Source organism: Hemiscyllium ocellatum, chromosome 19 (genome assembly GCF_020745735.1).
Source record: "Hemiscyllium ocellatum isolate sHemOce1 chromosome 19, sHemOce1.pat.X.cur, whole genome shotgun sequence".
Classification (NCBI taxonomy): domain Eukaryota; kingdom Metazoa; phylum Chordata; class Chondrichthyes; order Orectolobiformes; family Hemiscylliidae; genus Hemiscyllium; species Hemiscyllium ocellatum.
Window position 1 is genome coordinate 25,253,843 of NC_083419.1, and position 23,201 is coordinate 25,277,043.

The 23,201-nt window shown below is 40.1% G+C and overlaps 1 protein-coding gene across 1 annotated transcript in view; it reads left to right on the top strand.

The window, feature by feature from the left end:
- ppfia2 (PTPRF interacting protein alpha 2) overlaps nucleotides 1–23,201 on the top strand; it is a 506,299-nt gene that overhangs the window by 360,284 nt on the left and 122,814 nt on the right. Inside the window, exons 8-9 of the mRNA XM_060840055.1 lie at nucleotides 15,211–15,294; nucleotides 21,499–21,630. Of these exons, the coding sequence (XP_060696038.1) occupies nucleotides 15,211–15,294; nucleotides 21,499–21,630 (216 nt within the window). The remainder of the gene's footprint in view (nucleotides 1–15,210; nucleotides 15,295–21,498; nucleotides 21,631–23,201) is intronic.

Genomic DNA, 23,201 nt, shown 5'->3' on the forward strand with positions numbered 1-23,201 from the left:
GCTGAATAGGAGATGATCAAACCTCGTGCATAAGCTTTGATGGTCTCCCACATCATTGACGGATTGCTAGCCGTACCAGTATTAATTTCTAAAAAAGTTTTAAGTTCTTGGGAGAAGTACTTTAAAAATTTGCTATCTTTTATCAGGAAGGGGTCCATACGCCAATGCCGAGCGGATGTCCCATTGTTCTTTACCTTAGTTTCCATGTATACAGCGGCATGGTCAGAGATTGCTATAGTACCTATTTTACAGGTTGCTATAGAATTTAGAAAAATTGATGGGGCAAAAAACATATCAATTCTTGTGTGACATTTATGTGGATTAGAGTAGAAAGAAAAATCTCTACCCTGTGGATGGAGACATCTCCATACATCTACCAATCCTAATTCTTTATTCAAGTCCGCCAGTTGTCTAGATCTGGGAGATACTCCAGCAGCACTCTTGGGAATCCTGTCTATTTCCGGATCCATAATACAATTAAAGTCTCCCCCTATAATTGTATGACGGGCACCAAAGGCCATCAGTTTTGAAAAAGCTTCTGTTATGAATTTAAAGGGGTGTGCCGGGGGGCAGTACACATTTAAGATCCCATATTCCTCTCCATTTATGAGGGCTTTAATCAAAATATATCGTCCAGATTCGTCTTTTATCTGATTTAGAATTTTCAAAGGGAAGTTCTTCCGGACAAGGATAACGACTCCCCTGCTTTTTGAATTAAAAGAGGAAAAAAAGGCCTGATCAAATCCGCCCTGTCGTAATTTTAAGTGTTCTTTATCCGACAGGTGTGTCTCCTGTAGGAGAGCTATATCAACTCTCTCCTTAAGATTTGATAATATTTTCTTCCTTTTAACTGGCGAATTACTCCTCCTGACATTCCAGGTGCACCACTTAACCGACTGTTCAGCCATAATCATCTGGACAGATCCGAGACCCCTCGGGAGGGGAAACCCTATCTAGAACATCCCGAGCATGGAGCATACAAGATTTACAAAAGTAAAGACTCTCTGATACACTCAAAACAATATAACAAAAAACTCTTTCTAAGTATAAAAGATATAAAACATTCCGAATTGGAGATTTTCTCCCTTGTTCCCAGGGAGCGTCACTTCCTCTCCCACAGTCCATCTTACCCTCTTCCAACCAGTGCCCCACCCTTGACCCAGGTGTTCCTCAATAAAATGAGGAGAATTCAAATATAATATAAAGCTAGAGTTAACAGTGAACACCCCAACCCCACCCACACCCACATCTAAATATATTTGGGAATATTAATACCATATATAACTATAAGATTACAATCTCAACATGTAATACTTAAATATAATACCACAAAATAACAGGGGAAAGAAAAACAACCCCGCTCCTAAAAACAGAAGTAAAATAGAATAAGGTAACCACCTCTCCCCATCAACATTAACCAAACGCCCCAACATATATATATATATATATATATATACATACACACATAGGGGGAAAGATAAGAAAAGATGAAGGGATGTAAACCAAAATAATGGGAAAGGCAGACCAGCGTCCACAATCTCTTACAGTTTATTTAAGAGAGTCCAAGAATTCCTTAGCCTTCTCCGGTGATCCGAAGTTATATATGGATCCTTCGTGGCTAAGGCGTAGCGTCGCTGGATATCGTAAGGAGTACTGAATATTTAAGTCCCTTAAACGCTTCTTCGCCTCATCGAATGCCTTCCTCTTTCGGACCAAAGCTGGGGAGAAGTCCTGGAACAGCATGATCCTGGATCCTTTGTGGGTCATAGCTTGGGGATCTTTTCCCAGATTTCTTGAGGCTTCCAGGAGCATCTGCCTCTCCATATAGCTCTGCAGCTGGAACAGGACCAGGCGTGGGCGCTGGGTTGAGCCAGGCCCACGTACTGTGACCCGGTAGGCCCATTCCACCCTTACCTGGCCTGATCCATTATGCAGATTTAAAAGTTGTGGCAGCCAATGCTCTAAGAATGCTGTCAGCTGACCTCCCTCTTCCTGCTCGGGAAGGCCCAACAACCGAATATTTTTTCTATGACATCGATTTTCGAGGTCATCAATGTGGTTTTCTAGGTTCTGGACTCGATTCTCGAGAAAACGGATGTGGTCGGCTGCCGATTTTATCGCAGTCTCTGAGGCTGCGGCCTTCGACTCCACCTCTCTGACTCGGCACTCCAATTCCTGAATGTCTCTGCCCTGCTTCTGCAGCTCGGCTGATAGTGCTTCTCTGCTCTGCCGAGACTCATCGATAAAAGCATCAATCTTCGCCTCCCACCTGGCAAACATCTCCTCAAAGCTCATCTTCATTGGTAAATCTCCTGAAGTAGCTGAAGACACCTTTGTTGCAGCTGAAGAGGGAGAGGGTGGGGGAGGGGTCCCTGCTTTCTTAGAGCCGCCTGTTCCCTTCCCTTTACTCATTTTCCAGCTAGTATTAGACTATTTAAATGTACTAATAGGTAACTATTTAAGGTTAACAACTATTATAAATGGTTTAGTGAGTGTGGTGGGGGTGGATAGCCCACTTTGCCCAAGTTTTGGGTAGAGCACTGTGGACTCAGTCTTGCTGGGTCGCCGCCATCTTGGATCCCCGTAATTAGTTGCTTAGTATTGAATTTAAACAATTTAATCTCCAGTAAAAATGACTAAAGTGAATGGAGCCCGCAGCTCTCAGCAGGCAGGAACCCTCCCCCACCCTCTCCAGCTACAACAGAGGCGTCTGGAAGGACTTACCTAAGGTGGCGAGCCTTGTGGAAATAATCTCCAAACTCGATGTGAAGATCGACGCCTTCATTGAAGAGTCACAAAGCTGATGTGACTCACTCTCGGCCGCGCTGCAAAAGCACGACCGAGACATCAAGGAAATTGAGCGCCAAGTCAGAGGGGTGGAGCTAAAGGCCGCGACCTCCGAAACCACAGCAAAATCGGCGTGGATCAGGTCCGGACTCTCGAACAGCAAGTCCGGACCTTAGAGAATCACATTGATGACCTCGAGAATCGAGGTCGTCGAAAAAATATTCTTTTGCTGGGCCTTCCCGAACAGGAAGAGGAAGGCCAGCTGACAAGTGTTCCTTGAACAGTGGCTTCCACAGCTTTTCAATCTGGAGGCTGGATCAGGCCAGGTAAGGGTGGAATGGGCCTACCGGGTTGCAATATGTGGGCCCGGCTCGAACCAGCGCCCCCGCCCAGTCCTGTTCCGGCTGCAGAGCTACAAGGAGAGGCAGATACTCTTAGAAGCCTCCAGAAATCTTGGGAAAGATCCCCAAGCCATGGTTTATAAAAGATCCAAGCTCATGTTATTCCAGGACTTTGCCCCAGCTCTGGTCTGAAAGAGGAAGGCATTTGATGAAGCAAAGAAGTGTTTAAGGGACTTAAATATTCAGTACTCCTTGCGCTACCCAGCAACGCTACGCCTTAACCATGAAGGTTCCGTATATAACTTCGGATTGCCGGAAAAGGCCAAGGAATTTTTGGACTCTCTTAGACAAATTGTAAGAGTTAATTGATGTTATTTTGCTTTCCCCCCACTCCGGTTTACATCCCCCCTTTTTTAATATATTAATCCCCTTTTTTTACCTTACTGTTTAATATTATCTTGGGGGGGTGGGGAGAGGGATTTATTTATTTGTTCTCTACTTAACAATTTTCTCCCCCCTTTTTAACTAGACCCCCCTATATATATATATATAGGCCGGGGGGTCTAGTTAATGTCGGTGGGGGGAGATGGTTACCTTATCCTATTTTATCTCTCTTTAGGAGCGGGGTTGTTTCCTCTGTTATTTTGTATTATTATATTTAATTATTACTTGTTGAAGGTGTTGGTATGGGTGATGGGGGGTGGGTGCGGATGGGTAGGGTGCTCACTGTTAATTCTAGCTCTGTAGTATATTTGAATTTTCTACATCCTATTGAGGAGCGCCTGGGTATAGGGTGGGGCACTGGATGGGAGAGGATACAATGGACTTTTGGAAAGAATGTGATACCCCCTGGGAACAAGGGGGAAAATCTCCATTTAAATACGTTTTTTTTAAATTTAGAAATAGTTTTTTTATTATATTGATGTGAGTGTATTAGAGAGCCTTTATTTTTGTGAATTTTATATGCTCTATGCTCGGAATGTTCTGGATAGGGTTTCCTCTCCCGAGGGGTCTCAGATTTGCCCGGATGATTATGATTGATCAGTCGGTTAAGTGGTGCACCTGGAATGTCAAGGGGAGTAATTTACCAGTCAAAAGGAAGAAAATATTATCAGACACACTTACTGGATAAAGAAAACTTGAAATTACGACAGGGTGGATTTAATCAGGCCTTTTTTTCTTCTTTTAGCTCAAAAAGCAGAGTTATTATTCTTATTCGGAAGAATTCCCTTTCAAAATCCTAAATCAGATAAAAGACGAATCTGGATGATATATTCTGATTAAAGCCCTTATAAATGGAGAGGATTATGGGATTTTAAATTTGTAATGCCCCTGGCACATCCTTTTAAATTTATAACAGAAGCCTTCTCAAAATTGATGGCTCTCGCTGCTCGTCATACAATTATAGGGGGAGATTTTAATTGTATGATGGATCCAAAAATAGATATGATTCCCAAGAGTACTGCAGGAGTATCTCCCAGATCTAGAAAATTGGTGGATTTGAACAAAGACTTAGGACTAGTAGATGTATGGAGATGCCTCCATCCACAGGGCAGAGATTTTTCTTTTTACTCCAATCCACACAAATGTCATACCAGAATCGATATCTTTTTGGCCCCCTTGATTTTTTAAAAATTCCATATCATCTTGTAAAATAGAAAGTATAGCAATTTCCGATCATGCTGCTGTATATATGGAAATCAAGGCAAGGAACAATGAGACATCCCCCCGGCATTGGCATATGGACCCCTTCCTGATGAAAGATAGTAAATTTGTAAAGTACTTCTCTCAAGAATTTAAAACTTTTTTAGAAATGAATTCAGGTACGGCTAACAACCCATCAATGATGTGGGAGACCATCAAAACTTACGTGCGAGGTTTGATCATCTCATACTCAGTGACCCAGAAAAAATTAAAGGGAGACCAACAGCGTCTGCTCGTAGCTCGCTTAAAAGCAGCTGAAACAGCATACGCTGACAGACCTTCCATTATCAAATTGCAAAGGATTACGGCCCTTACAACAGCTCTAAACACCACACTTACCCAAACAGCTAAGAGGGAAATATTATTTGCAAAACAAAGGTAATATGAATTTGGTGACAAGCCTGGTAGATACTTAGCATTTCTTGCAAAGATAAAGAAGGCCCCTCAAACTATCACGTCAATCAAGGAAAGTACGGGTATTTTGACTCATGATCGTAAAAGGCTTAACACAATCTTTAGAAAATTTATTCTGATTTATATAAATCGCAGAATTGCGAAGACAGGACTAGGAGGATGCAGTCATTTTTTAAAAACCTGACCTTTCCGGACCTAACTCCGGATCAGGTATCAGTCTTGAATGTTCCCCTAACAATCCAAGAAGTACTTGACGCAATCAGGCAACTTCAGAGCAGTAAAGCACCTGGCACAGATGGCTTTCAAGCTGAATTCTATAAAGAATTTACAGGCATATTGGCTGGTCCACTTACGGACATGTATAACTATTCATGTAGTCTGGGCTGTCTCCCGCCTTCACTAAAAGAGGCGAATATCTCTCTTATCCTCAAAAAAGGAAAGGACCCAGAAGATTGTGTATCATACAGGCCAATATCCTTACTAAATGTAGATTTTAAAATCCTCACTAAAATGTTAGCATTGAGGCTAGAAAGGGTATTGTCACATATTATAAAGGAGGATCAGATGGGGTTTATTAAGGGCCACAGATCATCCAATAATGTCAGAAGGGTTTTGAATGTGAGTCAAACCTGCCATCAGGGAAAGATACCAGGAATAGTAGTCTCATTAGACGCGGAAAAGGCATTTGACATTGGAAAGGTTTGGCATTGGAAAGGTGTTGACCAATGGGTTTCAACATTATATAATAATCCCAAGGCAGTTGTGATTACCAATGGATTAGGCTCGGATAGCTTCAGTGTGGATAGGGGCTGCCGTCAAGGATGTCCTCTCTCGCCATTGCTATTTACGCTAATAATTGAGCCACTAGCAGAAGCTATATGGCTGACCCTAATATAACGGCCCCAAGGATTGGTATAGGTAAACATAAAATTACCCTTTATGCAGATGATGTTCTTCTATTTCTCAGTAATCCTTTGATGTCCATGCCTCACTTAATCCAAGTTATTAGTACATTTAGTGTATTTTCAGGCTACAAAATTAATTTCTCAAAATCGGAGGCTATGCCAATGGGGTGGCCTTGCTAGCATCTCCCACTTATTGGACGGATCCCTCTTTCCCTTTCAGTAGTCCCTGGAGGGTTTCTTATATTTAGGCATTTTTATTACCCCAGTATTATAAAAGGCTAACTTTGTGCATTTACTTGAAAGGATAAGGCAGGACCTCCAACGATGGAGAGACCTTCCAATTTCCTGGCTAGGTAGAATAGCACTAATTAAAATGAATGTCCTGCCCCGTCTCCTATACCCTATGAGAATGCTTTCAATGATGCTACTGAGGCTGGCATTACGTAAATTATATGGCTGGTTGGGTGCCTTTATCTGGAATCATAGCTGGCCCCTCATTAAGCTGAAGAAGCTCCAGCTTTGAGAAGAAAGTGAGGGCTGCAGATGCTGGAGATCAGAGCTGAAAATGTGTTGCTGGAAAAGCGCAGCAGGTCAGGCAGCATCCAAGGAGCAGGAGAATCGATGTTTCGGGCATGAGCCCTTCTTCAGGAATGAGGAAAGTGTGTCCAGCAGGCTAAGATAAAAGATAGGGAGGAGGGACTTGGGGGAGGGGCATTGGAAATGCGATAGGTGGAAGGAGGTCAAGGTGAGGGTGATAGGCCGGAGTGGGGATGGCGGCCGAGAGGTCAGGAACAAGATTGCAGGTTAGGAAGGCAGTGCTGAGTTCGAGGGATTCAACTGAGACAAGGTGGGGGGAGGGGAAATGAGGAAACTGGAGAAATCTGAGTTCATCCCTTGTGGTTGGAGGGTTCCTAGGCGGAAGATGAGATGCTCTTCCTCCAGCCTTCATGTTGCTATGGTCTGGTAATGGAGAAGTCCAAGGACCTGCATGTCTTTGGTGGGAAGCTGCAGCTTCCACAGGCAAGGGGCGGATTGGATTTCACAGATTTTAGGAAATGTCAGTTAAGTTCCCTATTAAGTTCCCTAACTGATTGGGTCTTGTCTGACCTGCAATCAATCTGACTGGACTTTGAGGCTTCTCAAGTAAAATGCCCACTTATTAACTTTCTATTTTCAGACAAGAGGAAAATCATTATGGACCACTGTAAAAACCCTGTAATACTAAACACAATTAAAGCTTGGAATATAATGCGGCAAAATGTGAGCAACTCACAAGAAAGATCCCCCTATGCTCCGATAGTGGGTGCATGGGGATTTCAACCGGGGCTTACAGATGCCACTTTCAAACTCTGGAGATCCAGGGGTATCTCATGTTTAGAGGATCTGTTTAAAGAAGGGGTCCTGATGTCTTTTGAACAGCTGTGTCAAAAGTTTGGATTACCCAATGGAGACCTGTTTCGATACTTCCAAATTTGAGATTACAAACAGAAGAAGACTACATTATTAGATAGTCTTTATGAATCAGACAGAGAATGTAGAGTGCTTTGGCCAATGGGGGTATCTTCCGTCAGTACTATTTATCATTTATTACATGATGAAGTATTGGGAGATATGGACAATCTGCTTAAAACATGGGATCAGGATTTGGGACTAGAAATCTCTATAGAAACGTGGAATGACATTTGGGAAAACACTAGAAGAATCACCATCTGCAACAGAACTCAGCCCATTCAATTGAAGATACTTCATAGGGCCCATATAGCACCGAATCAATTGGCAAAATTTAAGGCAGGAGCATCTCCAATATGTCCCAAATGTAAAATAGAGGTGGGCACTCTTGTACATTGCTATGGACTAAAATAGCAAGTGGTCTGACAGAAATCTTAGGAACGGAAATTAGAGTGGACCCTGTATCTCTCCTTTTGGGCTTTCCCTGGATATGCACGGGAAGAGATTATTTTCTATTCTCTCTTTCTGTGCAAGGAAAAATATTTTGGTAAACTGGGTGCCTCAGGGCCCCTCTGGACTTTCAAATTGGCACAAATTAATTATGGAATGTATTCCCCTTGACTTCCTTACAATAGGTGCACCAAAAGACTGCATTATTCCATAAAATATGGCAGCCCTTCTTGAATTATATAAATACAGATATTTCGGCCAACCTAACAAGGGCTTTTATTTAATTGAGATGGTGAACCTGGCTGGTCCAGGACCCCTGGGGAGAGCAATCCCATACGAATACAGGTTTTGTTATATTTGATGTTAATACGTTCCGAGCATGTATCTCACTACCCAATTTCTGTGTTATCCGTCGGTTGTTTTTTTCTCTTATTTGAATAATGTAAGAGACTTAATTATACACTCTGGTTAGTTGTAGGTTAGATTAGTAGTTAGTTGAGTTTTGTTGTTTTTCTCTTGGTATTTTTCTTTTGTTACATTTTGGTAATTATTTATTTAAGATTTAATTGTATATCAATGTTTATACTCTGGGTTTTTTTATTTGTAAACTTGTAAAAATATGTTAAATTTTCAATAAAAGTATCTATATAAAAAAAGAAAAGGAAAGCACAAAAGTTAGTGAATAAAACCAAGGAAAACCCTTTTAGAAATTTTAGAAATACATAAAGAGCAAGAAAATAGCTAAGGAAACAGTGGGGTCCATTCGCAAACAAAAAAGATAATGTCAATGAAGACAGAAGATATGAGCAATATTATCATTGTTAATTGTATGCTTTCCTGAAACTGGGCATCATTGTTGAGGCCTGCATTCATTACCCTTCCCTATTTACACTTAAGCAGGTGGTGGAAAGTTGCCTTTGGGTGTAGATGGAGAAGTGCTATTGGGGAAGGAGTTCTGGGATTTTAGTTCTGCAACACTGAAGAAACATGATATAGATCTAAGTCAGAATGACGTGTGGCTCACAGGAGAACTGGCCAGTAGTAGTCATGATGCTTATGCTGTTTTATACCTTATGCAGATCTTACACCCGGTTGTAAAGGTTGCAGATTTGGATCATGGTTGAAGATTTTTGAGTATGAAAAACATAGCTCCCACTGTGCACCAGTGGTTGAGAGAGTGAATTTTTTTTTGGTAGATGGGGATGTTGATTACGCAAGTTGTTTTTCTGAGATGTCATCAAGTTCTTGAGTACTGTTACAACTGCATTCCTCCAGTCAAGTGGAGAGAATTGTATCACTCACCTGACTTGTGTCTTGTGGAAAAGAGGCCAGAGGTGGTTATTTGCGTCAGCAGTCCTATCCTCTGACCAACTTTTATAGCCATCGTAGTCATATAGTTGGTATAGTTCTGTTTCTGGTCAATGGTAGCTCCCAAGATGCTTATAATTGAGGATTCAATGGTGGAATTATTATTGAATGGCAAGCAGTGATCATTGGATTCTCTTATTGGATGGTCATTTTCTTCACAAGGAAGGATGTGTCTCTTGCCATTTATAATCCGAAGCCTGAATGTTAGTCAGGTTTTGCTGCTTTTGGACATGGTCTGCTTCAATATCTGATGAGTTGTGAATGGTTCAAAACATTGTGCATTCATCAGTGCAAATCCCCACCTCTGACATAATAGCATGGAAGGCATTGATGAAGCAGCTGAAGCTGTATAGGCCCAGAACACTACACTGAGAAACTCCTGCAGTGTTGCCTTGTAGGGAAAACGATTGAACTCTAACAATCACAATCCTTTGTGCTCAGTGTCATTCCAATCAATGGAGAGATTTCCCAAAATTGTCATTGACTTCACTTTTGCTTCGGCTCCCTGATGCCAAGCTCAATCAAATGCTGTTGCAATGTGAAGGGCAGATGTTCAGTCCCTCAAGCACCCTTTCAGGCAGTGAGGTCAGGGTTTTCTCAACTTTGTCCCCATTGAATGGCATGGCCATTTGCAGGATTGAAATTTTGTGAAATCCCCCACAGGTATTTGCATGGCAATCTGACTGAAATTGTTCCCTGCAATCAAATTGTAGTTCCAAGGACCCTTTAACCAGAATCATAAAGAAATTCAATGACTTCCCCCCAACTTAGAACTAACAAGGTTTCAATTTCACTTTTAGTTGACAACAGACCTTTTAATTGCACATATTTATTTCTCCTCAGATGTCTCCTCAAATGTTGAATACTGACACACCACTCAGACTTCCCCTCATCCTATTGCACTTCCATATCAGTTCCTCATAATCATCCTCCTCAAGTTTGTTAATTTCATTATCAACACTCATTCTTAAAGTCAAGACTCTCCAACTCTTTCATGGTAGAAGAAGAAAAGCCATAAGGAAAGGAAGAAAACTGGAGGTGAATTTTGAGCCATTCCCAATGGAGAAGGATATTCTTACTATCAACAGAATGGCTGAAGTAAGGGGAGAGTCCTGCATCAACTCTTACTGAGTAATTTTCCACTCACTTTCTTGACCAGCAAGTGGTAGGCCTTTTGTCAGGATCAAAAACCCTAGGAATAGAAGTCTTGCCTGGAAAGAGCTACTTACCAATAATAGACCAGCAGCTCTATTGAATCATAGCATCACCAATTAAATTAAATTCCTTACAGTATGGCAACAGGCCATTCAGCCCAACAACCCAGCCAGACCCATTACCCTATATTTACCCCGAATAATGCACCTAACTCTATAGGCAACTTAGCATAGCCAATTCACCTGATCTGCACATCTTTTGGATTGTGGGAGGAAACCCACACAGACACAGGGAGAATGTGCAAACTCCACACAGATCGTTGCCTGAAGTGGAAATCAAACCCAGGTCTCTGGTGCTGTGAGGCAACAGTGCTAACAACTGAGTCTCCATGCCGCCCTTAGGTACAATTATCACTCACATGGGTGGTTCCTTGGCCAGAGGTGCATCATGTGGTGGAGGTCATGGGAGAGAGGAATGAATGGGTCTCAAGCAAGACAGGACATTGGTCTCAGTATCTATCTTCTCCACATCCCCCTCTTCCATTACCCTTCCCTTAATTAGGCACTGAATGACTTTGAACAAGGGATGATCCCAAGAGCCAAGAAGCAAACATGTCAGTTCTGCCTTCTTATCGTGAATTTGGTAGAGAGTAGAAGCTGAAAGTAGTATGGACCCCACTCACGATCTTCATAGCTGACTAGATTTGCCCTGCCACCTAATTTACCAAAAGGGGGAACACACAATTCCAATCAGATGTGAGCTAGATCAAATGATGGAGTCAGGGATATTAGTGGAGAGTCCCAATTAAAGGGATCAGGATGTTCTAAGTCTGTGCAACTGGGCACATGCTGAATCTCAGGGGCCAATGCCAAAGAGGGAAATTCTGAAAAAAGGGGAAAACGTCGATGTTAATCCAGAATTTCCCGAGGCCATGTATTTCCTTAAAGAGGGATCAGTTCTGATGAAAAGTCATTGACTTGAAATATTGGATTGGATTTTCACAGTTGCATAAATTCCACAAAATTCCTATATAACCCAAGTAAAATTATTGAAGTAACTGGCAATGTGATGAAGGAAATTGCCCATTTTCAGTTTTTTTATATGAAGAGCAGTTGAATTTCTTTTTAAAGGTTCTGGGCTTGGTTCATGGCAACACTTTTACTTCAGAGTCTAAAGACCATAGGATCAAAAGCCAACCTAGAAGTTTGAGCACACAATTCAGACTGCACTTTGATGCTATACTGAGGGAGTGATGCACTGTTGAAAGTGCAAACCATTGAATGAAACATTATACTGAGACCCGTTCTGCCCTGTCAGGTGGATGTAAGTGATCCTATGTTCACGAAGTGCCTCTCTCATTATCTTCATCCACATTCTTCAAGAAGGAAGTAGAGACAATCCTGGTAATAATCGAACAGTGAGCCTTACTTTGGTTGTGGGTAAAGTATTGGAAAAGCTTATAAGAGATAGGATTTATAGTCATTTGCAGAGGAATAAGTTGATTAGGGATAGTCGACATGGTTTTGTGAAGGGTAGATCACGCCTCATAAACCTTATTGAGTTCTTTGAGATGATGACCAAACAGCTGATGAGGATGAAGCAGTTGATGTGGTGTATGTGGATTTCAGTAAGGCATTTGAAAAGGTTGCCCACAGTAGACTATTAAAGAAAATACGGAGGCATGGGACTGAGGGTGATTTAGCTATTTGGATCAGAAGTTGGCTGGCTGAAAGAAAACAGAGAGTGGTGATTGATGGAAATTGCAGTTCAGTTGCTAGTGGTGTACCATAAGCATCTGTTTTGGGGCCACTGCTCTTTGTCAATTTTATAAATGACCTGGATGAGGCCGTAGAAGGATGGCGCTAAGGTCAGTGGAGTTGTGGATAGTGCTGAAGGGTGTTGCAGGTTACAGAAGGATGTAGATAAACTCTAGAGCTGTGCTGAGAAGTGGCAAATGGAGTTTATTGCAGAAAACTGTGAGATAATTCACTTTGAAAAGAGTAACAGGAATACAGAGTGCTGGGCTAATGGTGAGATTTTTGGTGGCATAGATGTGTAGAGAGATCTCAATGTCCATGTGCACAGATCCCTGAAAGTTGCCACCAGGTTGATAGGGTTGTTGAGAAGGCATACAGTGTGATAGTTTTTATTGGTAGAGGGATTGAGTTTCGGAACTATGAGGTCATGCTGCAGCTGTACAGAACTCTGGTGCAACCGCACGTGGAATATTGCATACAGTTCTGGTCACCGCATTATAGGAAGGATTTGGAAGCTTTGGAAAGGGTTCAGAGGAGATTTACTAGGATGTTGCCTGGAATGGAGGGAAAGTCTTATGAAGAAAGGCTTAGGGACTTGAAGCTATTTTCATTAGAGAGAAGAAAGTTGAGAGATGACTTAATAGAGACATATAAGATAATCAGAGGTTGGATAGAGAGAGCCTATTTCCTTGGATGGTGAGGGCCAACATGAGGAGACATAGCTTTAAATTGAGGGATGATTGAATAGAGAATAGATATCAGAGGTAATTTCTTTACTCAGCGAGTTGTAGGGGCATGGAACACACTGCCTGCTACAGTAGTATGCTTGCCAACTTTAAGGGCTTTTCAATGGCCATTGGATAGACGTATGGATGAAAATAGAATAGTGTAGGATAGATGGGCTTCAGATTGGTTCCACAGGTTGGTGCAACATCGAGGGCCGAAGGGCCTGTGCTGTGCTGTAATATTCTATGTTCTAAATTTATCATTCAATAATCACCAGAAACAATCTTTCTAGTTATTTATCTCATTGCTGTTTGTTTGACTTTACTGTTCACAAATCAACTCTAGCATTACTTATGTTTTAGCTGCGGCTATATTTCAAAACTACCCAATTGCCAGCAAAATATTTTGATCATAGAAAAAGGAGAGAAAGTAGGCCTAGTGGCCTGTTCAGCCTGTTCAACATGTTGAGGTTTTAAAAGAAAATATATAAGTTCAGGTTATTTATTTGTTCAGGAAATAGTTATAACAGTAATCTAAACAAGAATTGAAACATGACTAAGTAAATATTAAGCAGTTCACCTACTGACTCAACTGAAGCACATAATTAAAGTCCTTTGTGGATTATTTTGCTCTATGATGTACATTGTTTAATGTTTAGATGGACATTTTAAATGTTTAAGTCCCACAATAGTTATCGGTATGGATATAAACTAACCAAGTATACCACGATAAATGGTAAACAATATTAGTAGAAGATTTGTGATTATGAAAGTATTATACCATCAATAAATTATTCATAAAAGCAAACTACTGGAAATACTGGGAATCTGAAATACAAACAGAAAGTGTTTTGAAGTCTCAGCAAGGCAGACAGCATTAGTGGGAGTGGAAAAAGAAACTAAATTAATGACTGATTGATTTGATGTGCCCGTCTAACAGCTAGAGGGGTGGTAGCAATTAGCCAGAGGCCTCAAAGACATTTAATTCTAATTGGGCAATCTGAAGGCTATCATTGGGGTTCCTAGCCCCTGCAATCTGAATATCCTAATTTAGGGTATAGCTTGATGATCAAAGGCCATCATTTTTTCAACACTGACAATGAGGCCGTTATGTAGCCTGAAGTGGCCAAGTGGGAAGATTGATCTCAACAATCCCTAATTTTCTTGATCATTTCCCTTTACCACCCTCATATCACCTCCCAGCCCAATTCCAGGGCAGTGGGGATTAAATTCCGATCAATGTTTCTGTTCAGTAACATTTCACTAAATGGTCCTAAGCAGAACAGTAATAAACAAATGTTTATATTAACAATTAGCAGTTGATTACAGGAAAATGCTGCATCCATCATTTGCAATAAGTTTTTATTCACAGAGGTGACCAAATTGTTTTCCCTCCATAAACTTGCATTGAACCCCAGCTTACATTTTGAACTTGCTATAGAAAAATTAATTACAGAAACGAAAATCATTGCAACAACGTTTTGATATTTGTTTCAGTTGGTGAACCTCCATGTAATTAACTATTTTTGTATAACTGTCATGATTTTAGAAATGCTACTGTTTGTGCAGTTAGTGTTTGGCTTTTTAGTCATTCTTTTTGTTTTCAACATTATGTGTTGTATTTTATTAAGCATTGGTGTCTTTAGTTCTGATTTTCGATTTGTCCCTCTTTTCCTTGACTTGTCAGTCTGACCCAACCTCTTCTACTTCATCTGATGATTATCCCTATGTTTTGGAAGCAAACCTGCAAGAAATGATCACCATGCTTAGGAAGGTAGTCTTGCTGGTTGATAATTAGATTCTTTTTTTTTCATTGTGCAGCTTTGTGCTTGACAAGCTTGATTTGTTAAAAATAGCAGGATTTTGGTTTAACCATGAAAATCCAGCATGTTGTTACATATGGCTGAACTCATTCATTCATGAAAATATTTTTGAAATTTATAAGAAAATATTGCTAATGCTTAGGTGTTATAGACTACAAGTTCACAAACATTAAGCAATTATCTCCAGCTGCCTGCTTAAATCTGAACATGAGTCCTCGGACCGCGTAGGCTTGAGCTTGGCTTGTTTCTTTCTTGTTTAAATTAATCACATGTACATTGACTTGGGTAAAATAAAACTGAGGTTTATTCAGCTTTTTCAATTTGTGTTACAGGCTGAAGAGAGGCATGGCAGTATAGAAGAACGTTTGAGGCACTTAGAGACTCAGCTTGAAGAAAAGAATCAGGAACTTCAGAGAGTAAGTCATATTAAGAAAATGAGACAAAAGAGTGAAACCTAGATTACGCTACATTAATTATTTCCATTTTTACTCATTGTATTATTAGTTAAAGGGTTACTTCTATAAACGGTTGTGAATGGATTGTTTCTACTCCCAGACTTGGGAAATATGCTGACGGTACTATATTTTGAATTTAATTTGTGGCTCCTGTGTAATGCTAATGTTTGAGATACTTTGACAATAATTGGATGAGTTTCAAGTCTCAGGGCTCTTATGGTGCAGTGGTGTATCCCTATCTCTGCCTATTTTTCTGGGATGTTGAAGACCCTTGCAATCATCGATCACCATAGCCCATTCCATTAACAATATCACCGTCCTGTCCCCCATGTTTTTCCAATAGCGACTCACCCAGTGCTTCACATTCCATACATTAACAATGGAAATTGCTTTATGTTACTTTTCACTTCTCACCACTTAGTAAAATCCTTTACCTCATGGATACTGAGAAAATGATATATTGCGCAATGTGAATAAGACTTGTAATACTTGTAACACTTAGGTGGGAACTGCAGGGGATATAATATTTTATTTGTCCCTCCAATTCCATTTGATTTAGACTCCTCCATTTCTCCACACCATCCATTGATGTTAGCACTGTTCTTAATAGGCTTTACCTGCAAATATTCAATAAGTCACACAAGTGTTTTCCTGGTGGTGGAAAAAATATATAATAGTACTGTCTATTCACAATGCTGTCTTCATTTTTTGTCTCACTCTAAAAAAAATTTAAAATCTAACCACCATGATTTGGAGAAGAAAAATGTAAGGGAGCACATGTTTAATTTTTTTTCCAACTGTTGTAGCTGTTTGTTTTTTTATCAGCCAGCCCCATTTAACTCACAGCAAAACAGATGACAGCACTGCCTAACAGGACATCTTATAACATTTTTCAATGCATTGTGGTACCTTTTCCATTGGAAAAGAACTGCAAAGTCTGTGAACAAATCAGTAAGACTGGTCAATATAAGGGACAACTTGCATTTGAAAGACAAATTCCACTGATGAATAACATTTAAAACAAATCAATGCTACCTTAAAAGTGGGATTTGAGAAAATGCTTTATACTCACCTGTCAGAATGTTCTAGTGGAGAAGGGATTCAATTGAAGAGAAGGTTAAAAATATCAAAGAGAGGAGAGTTGCAGTGTCATGGCGATGTCAACAAAAATCAAAGTGTCACAGGAAGGGGTTGAAAATCTATGGAGGTTGGTTAGCTCAGTTTGCTGGTTGGCTGATTTGTGATCGAAAATGCACCAACTGTATGGGATCAATTCCTGCACCTGGCTGAGGTTACTATGAAAAGCTCTCCTTTCCAACCTCTCCTCTTATCTGAGATATGGTCACCCTCAGGTTAAAATATCACCAGCTGTCTAATGGGAGCGTAGCCCTATGGGCTGGTAAGGATATGGCAGCTCTACCTCTCTTACTGTTAGGAAAATGTAAGCAGAAGAGTCCAGCAGTATTTGAGTAAATAATAATGGCAAAAAAAATCAAAGCTTAAGTCTCTTTATCTAAATGCACGCATCATTTTTAACAAAACAGATGAATTGACAGCACAAATAGAAGTAAATAAATAACACTTGATAACTATTATGGACATGGGGTTGCAGGTTGCCCAAGACTGGGACTCAATATTCAATGACATTTGACATTCTGGAAAAAAAAAGGAATTGACGTGGCATATCATTGTTAATAAAGAAAGATATTGGTATGGTGGTGACTTGTGATATAGGTGCAATAAATCATGATATAGAATTAGTTTGGTGGAAATAAGAAATGGCAATGGAAAAAAATGGGTGGCAATCATCGAAATGCCCTCAAAGATTTTTCTCACTCTAGGACAAATTAAGACTCAGGAACTAATAAAAATGTATAAGAAGGGCACTTCAACTGTCATGGGTGATTTTCACCTTCATGTTGACGAGACAAGTCAGATAGAAAAGGTAACCATGGAAGACAAATTTGTGGAGAAATTGTTTCTTAGAGTATACTTTGCAGAATCTACACAAGAACAGGTTATTTTAGATACAGTAATGTGTAATGAGGTAGGATTAATAGAGAATGTGGATTAGAAGTGGCTGTTTGAGAATAAATCCACGTTTGGCATATGGAATCTTTTAAGGACCGGGTGATTAGTAGTGGGAGAGCTATGTTCCTGTGAAAATGAAGGACAGGAAAGGCAGGATTCAGGAACCTTAGATGACAGGGGAAATTATCAGCTTAGTCAAAAAAAGGAAGCACATGTAAGGTCTAGGCAACTAAAACTGGATGAAGAATATAGAGAAGTAGGAAGGAGTTAGGAGAACTAAAATGGTCTATGAAATGCCCTTGGCCAGCATGGCTAATGAGAAGTTTATTGGGAGAAGGCATTATATTAGGAGCAAAAGGGTAGCTAGAGAATTAGTAGGCCCACACAAGAATAAAGGAGACAAGTTATGTGTGGAACCAGAGGAAATAGATGAGATACCTAAAGAGAGGGGCACGAGGACTGTTGAGTTTAGGGAAAGATGTGTAAATATTCTTGGGCAGGTATATGAAAAGAAGGATGAACTGTTGAGGGTCTTGAAATACTTTAAGGTAAACAAATCCCCAGGGCCAGACAGGATCTATCCCAGAATACCCTGTGGGAGGTAAAGGAGGAAATAGCTGGGGGCTTAACAGATATCTTTACATCCTTTATGGCCTCAGGCAAGCTTCCAGAGGATTGGAGAATTGTCAATGGTGTTCTTTTGCTTAAGAAGACAAACAATTATTCCAGATAATTACAGGCCAATAACCTTATGTCAGTAATGGGAAAGCGGTTGTAGAAAATACTGAGAGACAGGATTTATTCATATTTGGATGCAAATTGACTTGGTCCTGATAGGCAGCATGGATTTGTGTGGGGAAGGTCATCTCACCAACTTGATTGAGTTTTTTGAGGAGTTGACAAGAATGATTGATGAGGGAAGGGCACTGAATGTTGTCTGTATGGAGTTTAGTAAAGCATTTGATAAGATACCTCATGACAAGCTGAAACAGAAAGTAGTATCTCAAGGGATCCAGAGTGAGCTGGCTAGATGGATGTACAGTTGGTTTGATCATAGAAGACAGAGAGTAGTGGTGGAAGAGTGCTTTTTGGAATGGAGATCAGTAAATAGTGGTATTCCCCAGGGATCAGTGTTGGGACCTTTTTTGTTTATAATATATAAATTATCTGGAAGAAAATGTAGGGAGTCTGATGAGTAAGTTTGCAGATGATATCAAAATTGGCAGAGTTGCAGACAGTAAGGATACAGTGGGAAATAGATTGATTGCAGATTTTGACAGAGAAATGGCAGATGGAGTTTAATTGAGACAAATGCAAGTTAATGCATTTTGAAAGATCAAATTCAGGTGTGAATTATACATAATTAGCAGAACCCTTAAGAGCATTCACATACAGAGAGATCTGGGCATTTGGATTCACAGTTCCCTGAAAGTGGCAACGTAGGTGGATAATGTGGTCACAATTGCAGACAGCACACCAGGGCATCGAATATAAAAGTTGGCAAATTATAGTTGTACATGACTTTAGTTTGGCCACATTTGGAATATTGCTTGCAGCTCTGGTTGCCCCACACCACAAGGACATGGATGCATTGGAGAGGGTGCAGAAAAGATTTCCCAGGATGCTGCCTCTGGAGGGTATTAGTCATGAGGAGAGGTTGGATAAACTCGGATTGTTTTCACTGAAAAGGCTGAAGGATGATTTGCAGAGGTCTACAAAATTATTAGAGCCATAGATAGGCTGAGTAATCAGAGGCTTTTTTCCTAGGGTGGAAAGACCAACTAAAAGAGGACAGAGATTCAAGGTGAGAGGGAGAAAGTTTAGGGGAGAACTGCGGGAAAACTTTTCACACAGAGGATGGTTCAGTGCCTGAAATGTAGTGCCAGTGGAGGTGGTGGAAGCAGGCACGTTAAAAATATTTAAGGTGTTTCTTGATAGACACTTGAATAGGAGATGAACAGAGGGATAGAGGCCGCGCACGGGCAATAAGTAGGGGTTTAAATAAGCATTAGGAATCAGCAGAAGCTTGGTGGGCTACCGGACCTGTTCTAGTGCACTATTGTATTGTATGGAAAGAGATCTCATATTTAAGGATCTGCCAGGAGGCTGTGATCACAATATAGTAGAATTTTATGTTAGAATTTGAGAGAAACCATTCGGGTTGCAAACCAATGTCTTCAACATAAATAAGGGCAATTACTGAGTATGAAGTAACTCTACTGGGAAAATGGACAAAGTACAAAAGTAGATGAGGCAGACCAGTAAAAAAAAATCATAACTGTGCAATAATTTCTTCCAATCAAAAAGAAATTGAACCATCAAAACCAACATAAATGTTGAATTCTCCATTGTTAACAGTGGTAGTCAAGGAGAGTATGCAATCAAAAACTAAGGTAGACAATGTGGTAAAAAATTTGTGGTAGGTCAGAGGATGGCAATTTTTCAGGAATGAGCAACAATGACTAATAAGCTAATAAAGAGAGAGAAACTTGATTATAAAACTAAATTGGCAAGAAACACAAGAAAAAGGCAGCAAGAATGTCTATGGGTATGTAAAAAGAAAGAAGCTAAAATACATGTAGGATCTTTGGAGGATGAGGAACAGGGAAATAGCAGATAATTTAAATCAATATTTTACATCAGTTTTCATGGTAGAAAACTCTATAAATGTCCCAAAAGTTTCAGAAAAGCAAAGTTTGGATTGAAAAGACTTGGAACAGTCACTTTTGTGAGGGACAAAGTGTTTAACAAGTGAATGAATGACAGACAGACAAATCATCAGACTGGATGGCTACATCCAAGAGTTTGAAGGAAGTGACTGTCGAGAAAGTGGTGACATTGCTCCAACTTTTCCACAACTCACTGGATTCTGGGAGGGTTCCAGCAGATTAAAAAAAACATAAATGTAACACCCCAGTTCAAGAAGGGAGGGAGACAAAAAGCAGGAAACTATAAGCCAGTTAGTCCAATGTGTCATTGGGAAAATGCTAGCGTCTATCATTGACAAATAAATTACAACACATAAGATCATTGGAAGTGGGAGCAGGAGAAGGCCATTCAGCTCATCGAGTCTGCTAGACCATTCAACGAGATTATGGCTGATCTGATAATCTTCAAGTCCATTTTCCTGCCTTTTCCCGATAATATTTAATTCCTTTACTGATGAAACATCTGTCTATCTCTGTCTTGAAGATAGTTAGTGACCCAGCCTCAACCCTCTATGGTAAAGAATTCCACAGAATCAGTATGCTCTGAGAGAAGAAATTCCTTGTCACCTTTGCCCTAAATATATGACCCCTTATTCAGAGATTATGCCCAATGATCCTGTACACTCTCACAAAGGGAGAGTGTTTTGCATCCACTCTGTCAAGTCCCTTGAGAATATTGTATGTTTCAGTAAGGTCACCTCTCATTCTTCTAAATTCAAGTGAGTAGAGGTCCAACCTACTCAACCTCAGCTTGTGTTGTACTATTCCATGGTCTGTTCTTGTGACCCACTGTTGATTTTAGAAATTACTGCTCAAAACAAATTGACTTAGATTATTCTTTTCATAAAATATCACATTTAAAATTTACTTTTTTTTTCCTGACCTCATAGTTTGGATTCAGAACACATGAGAAAATCTGTGGTGTACTGATGGGATTCCATTAGTTTTTAGTTTAGACAAGTACAATAGGAGCAATACAAGACTGTAATGATCATTGCAAATCTGGGATATTTAGTCTGAAACTAAAATATGTCACCAGCAAATCAGTGACAAGTTGATGCCTTCAAATAAGTGGAATCAAAAGACAATGAAAATATAAGGAAGCAATCTAATTCGAAAATTTGTGTCCAAATGCATATCAAATGAAAAATGGTTTCATGACAAACGCAATACCATATGAAGACAAATTGGTCTTGCTAAATTGTAATAAAATATAGAACACTATATAGCAAAAAGATTCATCCACAGTACTGGCTGAATCCAGTTTGAATAAATGACAGAATCACCAAGTGATTATAGTACGTAAATTGCTGTTTTCTTGGACTTGTCAAATAAATTATGAAGTGTAATTATTCAAGCCTGTGATTAACTTTCAGCATAAATTTAAATGTTTTGGAAAGCTGCTTTTTTAACTTTCGTGCTTTAGGCCCATCAAAGAGAGAAAATGAATGAAGAGCACAATAAGAGACTGTCTGACACAGTGGACAGATTGCTCACAGAGTCAAATGAGCGACTTCAACTGCATCTAAAAGAGCGAATGGCAGCATTAGAAGACAAGGTAATACTTAAAACATTTGATATGATATTCAAACTTTTAATGTTTAATTTCAAAATAATAATTTACTTTTGCAATGTTGACATAGAAGTTAGTCTGAAACAGTATTAGAAATTGCTGAATTCTTGACAGGCCTGACTTTTTGTTAATCATATTCGTGTGCTTAAATGATTATGAACCATCTAATATTGAGATGGCAGCATAATAGGATTCTTCAGCCAGAGGTCCTAAGTACTTTTTCTGTTTCTCTTTTGTTTCCCTTTTCTGAATTTTTTTCAAAATTTTTAGTTTAAACTTGCAGGTAGTTCTCCCATAACACACATTTAATAAATGTGATTTGTCTGTAACATGGTTTGTGAATTGCCAACATTTGTTTTATAAAGCGAACTCTGTTCGCTGTTATGCGATTCTCATCCCCGGTGCTAGGTGTCATGCTGTGTAGAGAATAGGACTCCACGTGTGTCAGCATCACGTGATCAGTCTGCTCGTGCCCTTTCCCCTGAAGAGCTTCATGAAAGGTATTGTGAAATGTTTGTGCTAGTGGTCTTGGAAAAAGCATTGTGAAAATGTCTCTACAGCCTGAGAACTAGATGCTGGGAACAATCTGTAATTTAAAACCCTAAAGAGTTGAGATAAGAGTGAAATTTACTGGAATTGACAGTAAAAGGACAGTATTGGGGAGCAGTTTGAAACTTGGCTTTGTTGTTTGTATTAAGAGCTTTTATCTCTTTTTGTTTAAAAAAATGTTTCGATGTTAAAGAATATCTGTAAATTCATGTGAATCTCTTTCGATGACCAATCACAATGGTAACCAATTGCAAAAAACTACCAGTACAAGGGCTTGGATATGGTCAGTCAGCTGCTCAGGGTGGTCAGAGTCAAGAAACTTGACACATAATGTGTGTGGGAGAGAAAGGTGGGTGGCACACTGTTACTTCTGATGCATGTGTGGAGATGTCCTGAGGGGGTGAGTAGGTTGTGCAGAAGATATTCAGGATCAGATGTTAGCGAGGATGATAGTGAGTGGGGAAGATGTTGCAGGAAAGGGTGGGTACAGTGGCAGAGATAGGGTGAGGTATCAATGAGAAGATGGTGACACTTTCACTGGCAGAGTGGAGGAGGTTATTGATCATCTTCGTACATTCTGTGCATTCCTTCAGATGGTTTAGCCTGCACTGACCTGGATGCTAACCCTGGTCCAAGTTGGTATGGTTCCAGAAGAGTAGTGTCGTCTGTTGTCCTGGAGAAAAAGACATCCTGCCTCTGCATCACCCCATGCCATCAGCAGCATCACTATTTCCCTGCCCACAAAGAGAGGCACCAATTTTCCATTGTCTGCCATGTCCAGGTCCAATGTCAGTAACCATGCAGGCTGCTCTGGACTGACAGCGCTTGACTGGGTGCACAATATCTTTTTAAAGATGGTGCTGCACCACGGATGTTAGTCAATTCTGGACTATCCAGGAAGTGGTGAGTTGTTTTGGAAATGGCAAATGATATGATGGTGCTAGAATGTGAAAGAGAAGTGGTTTGGGTAATAAATCAGGTGGGTTTTGTAAATTATGGTGATAAAT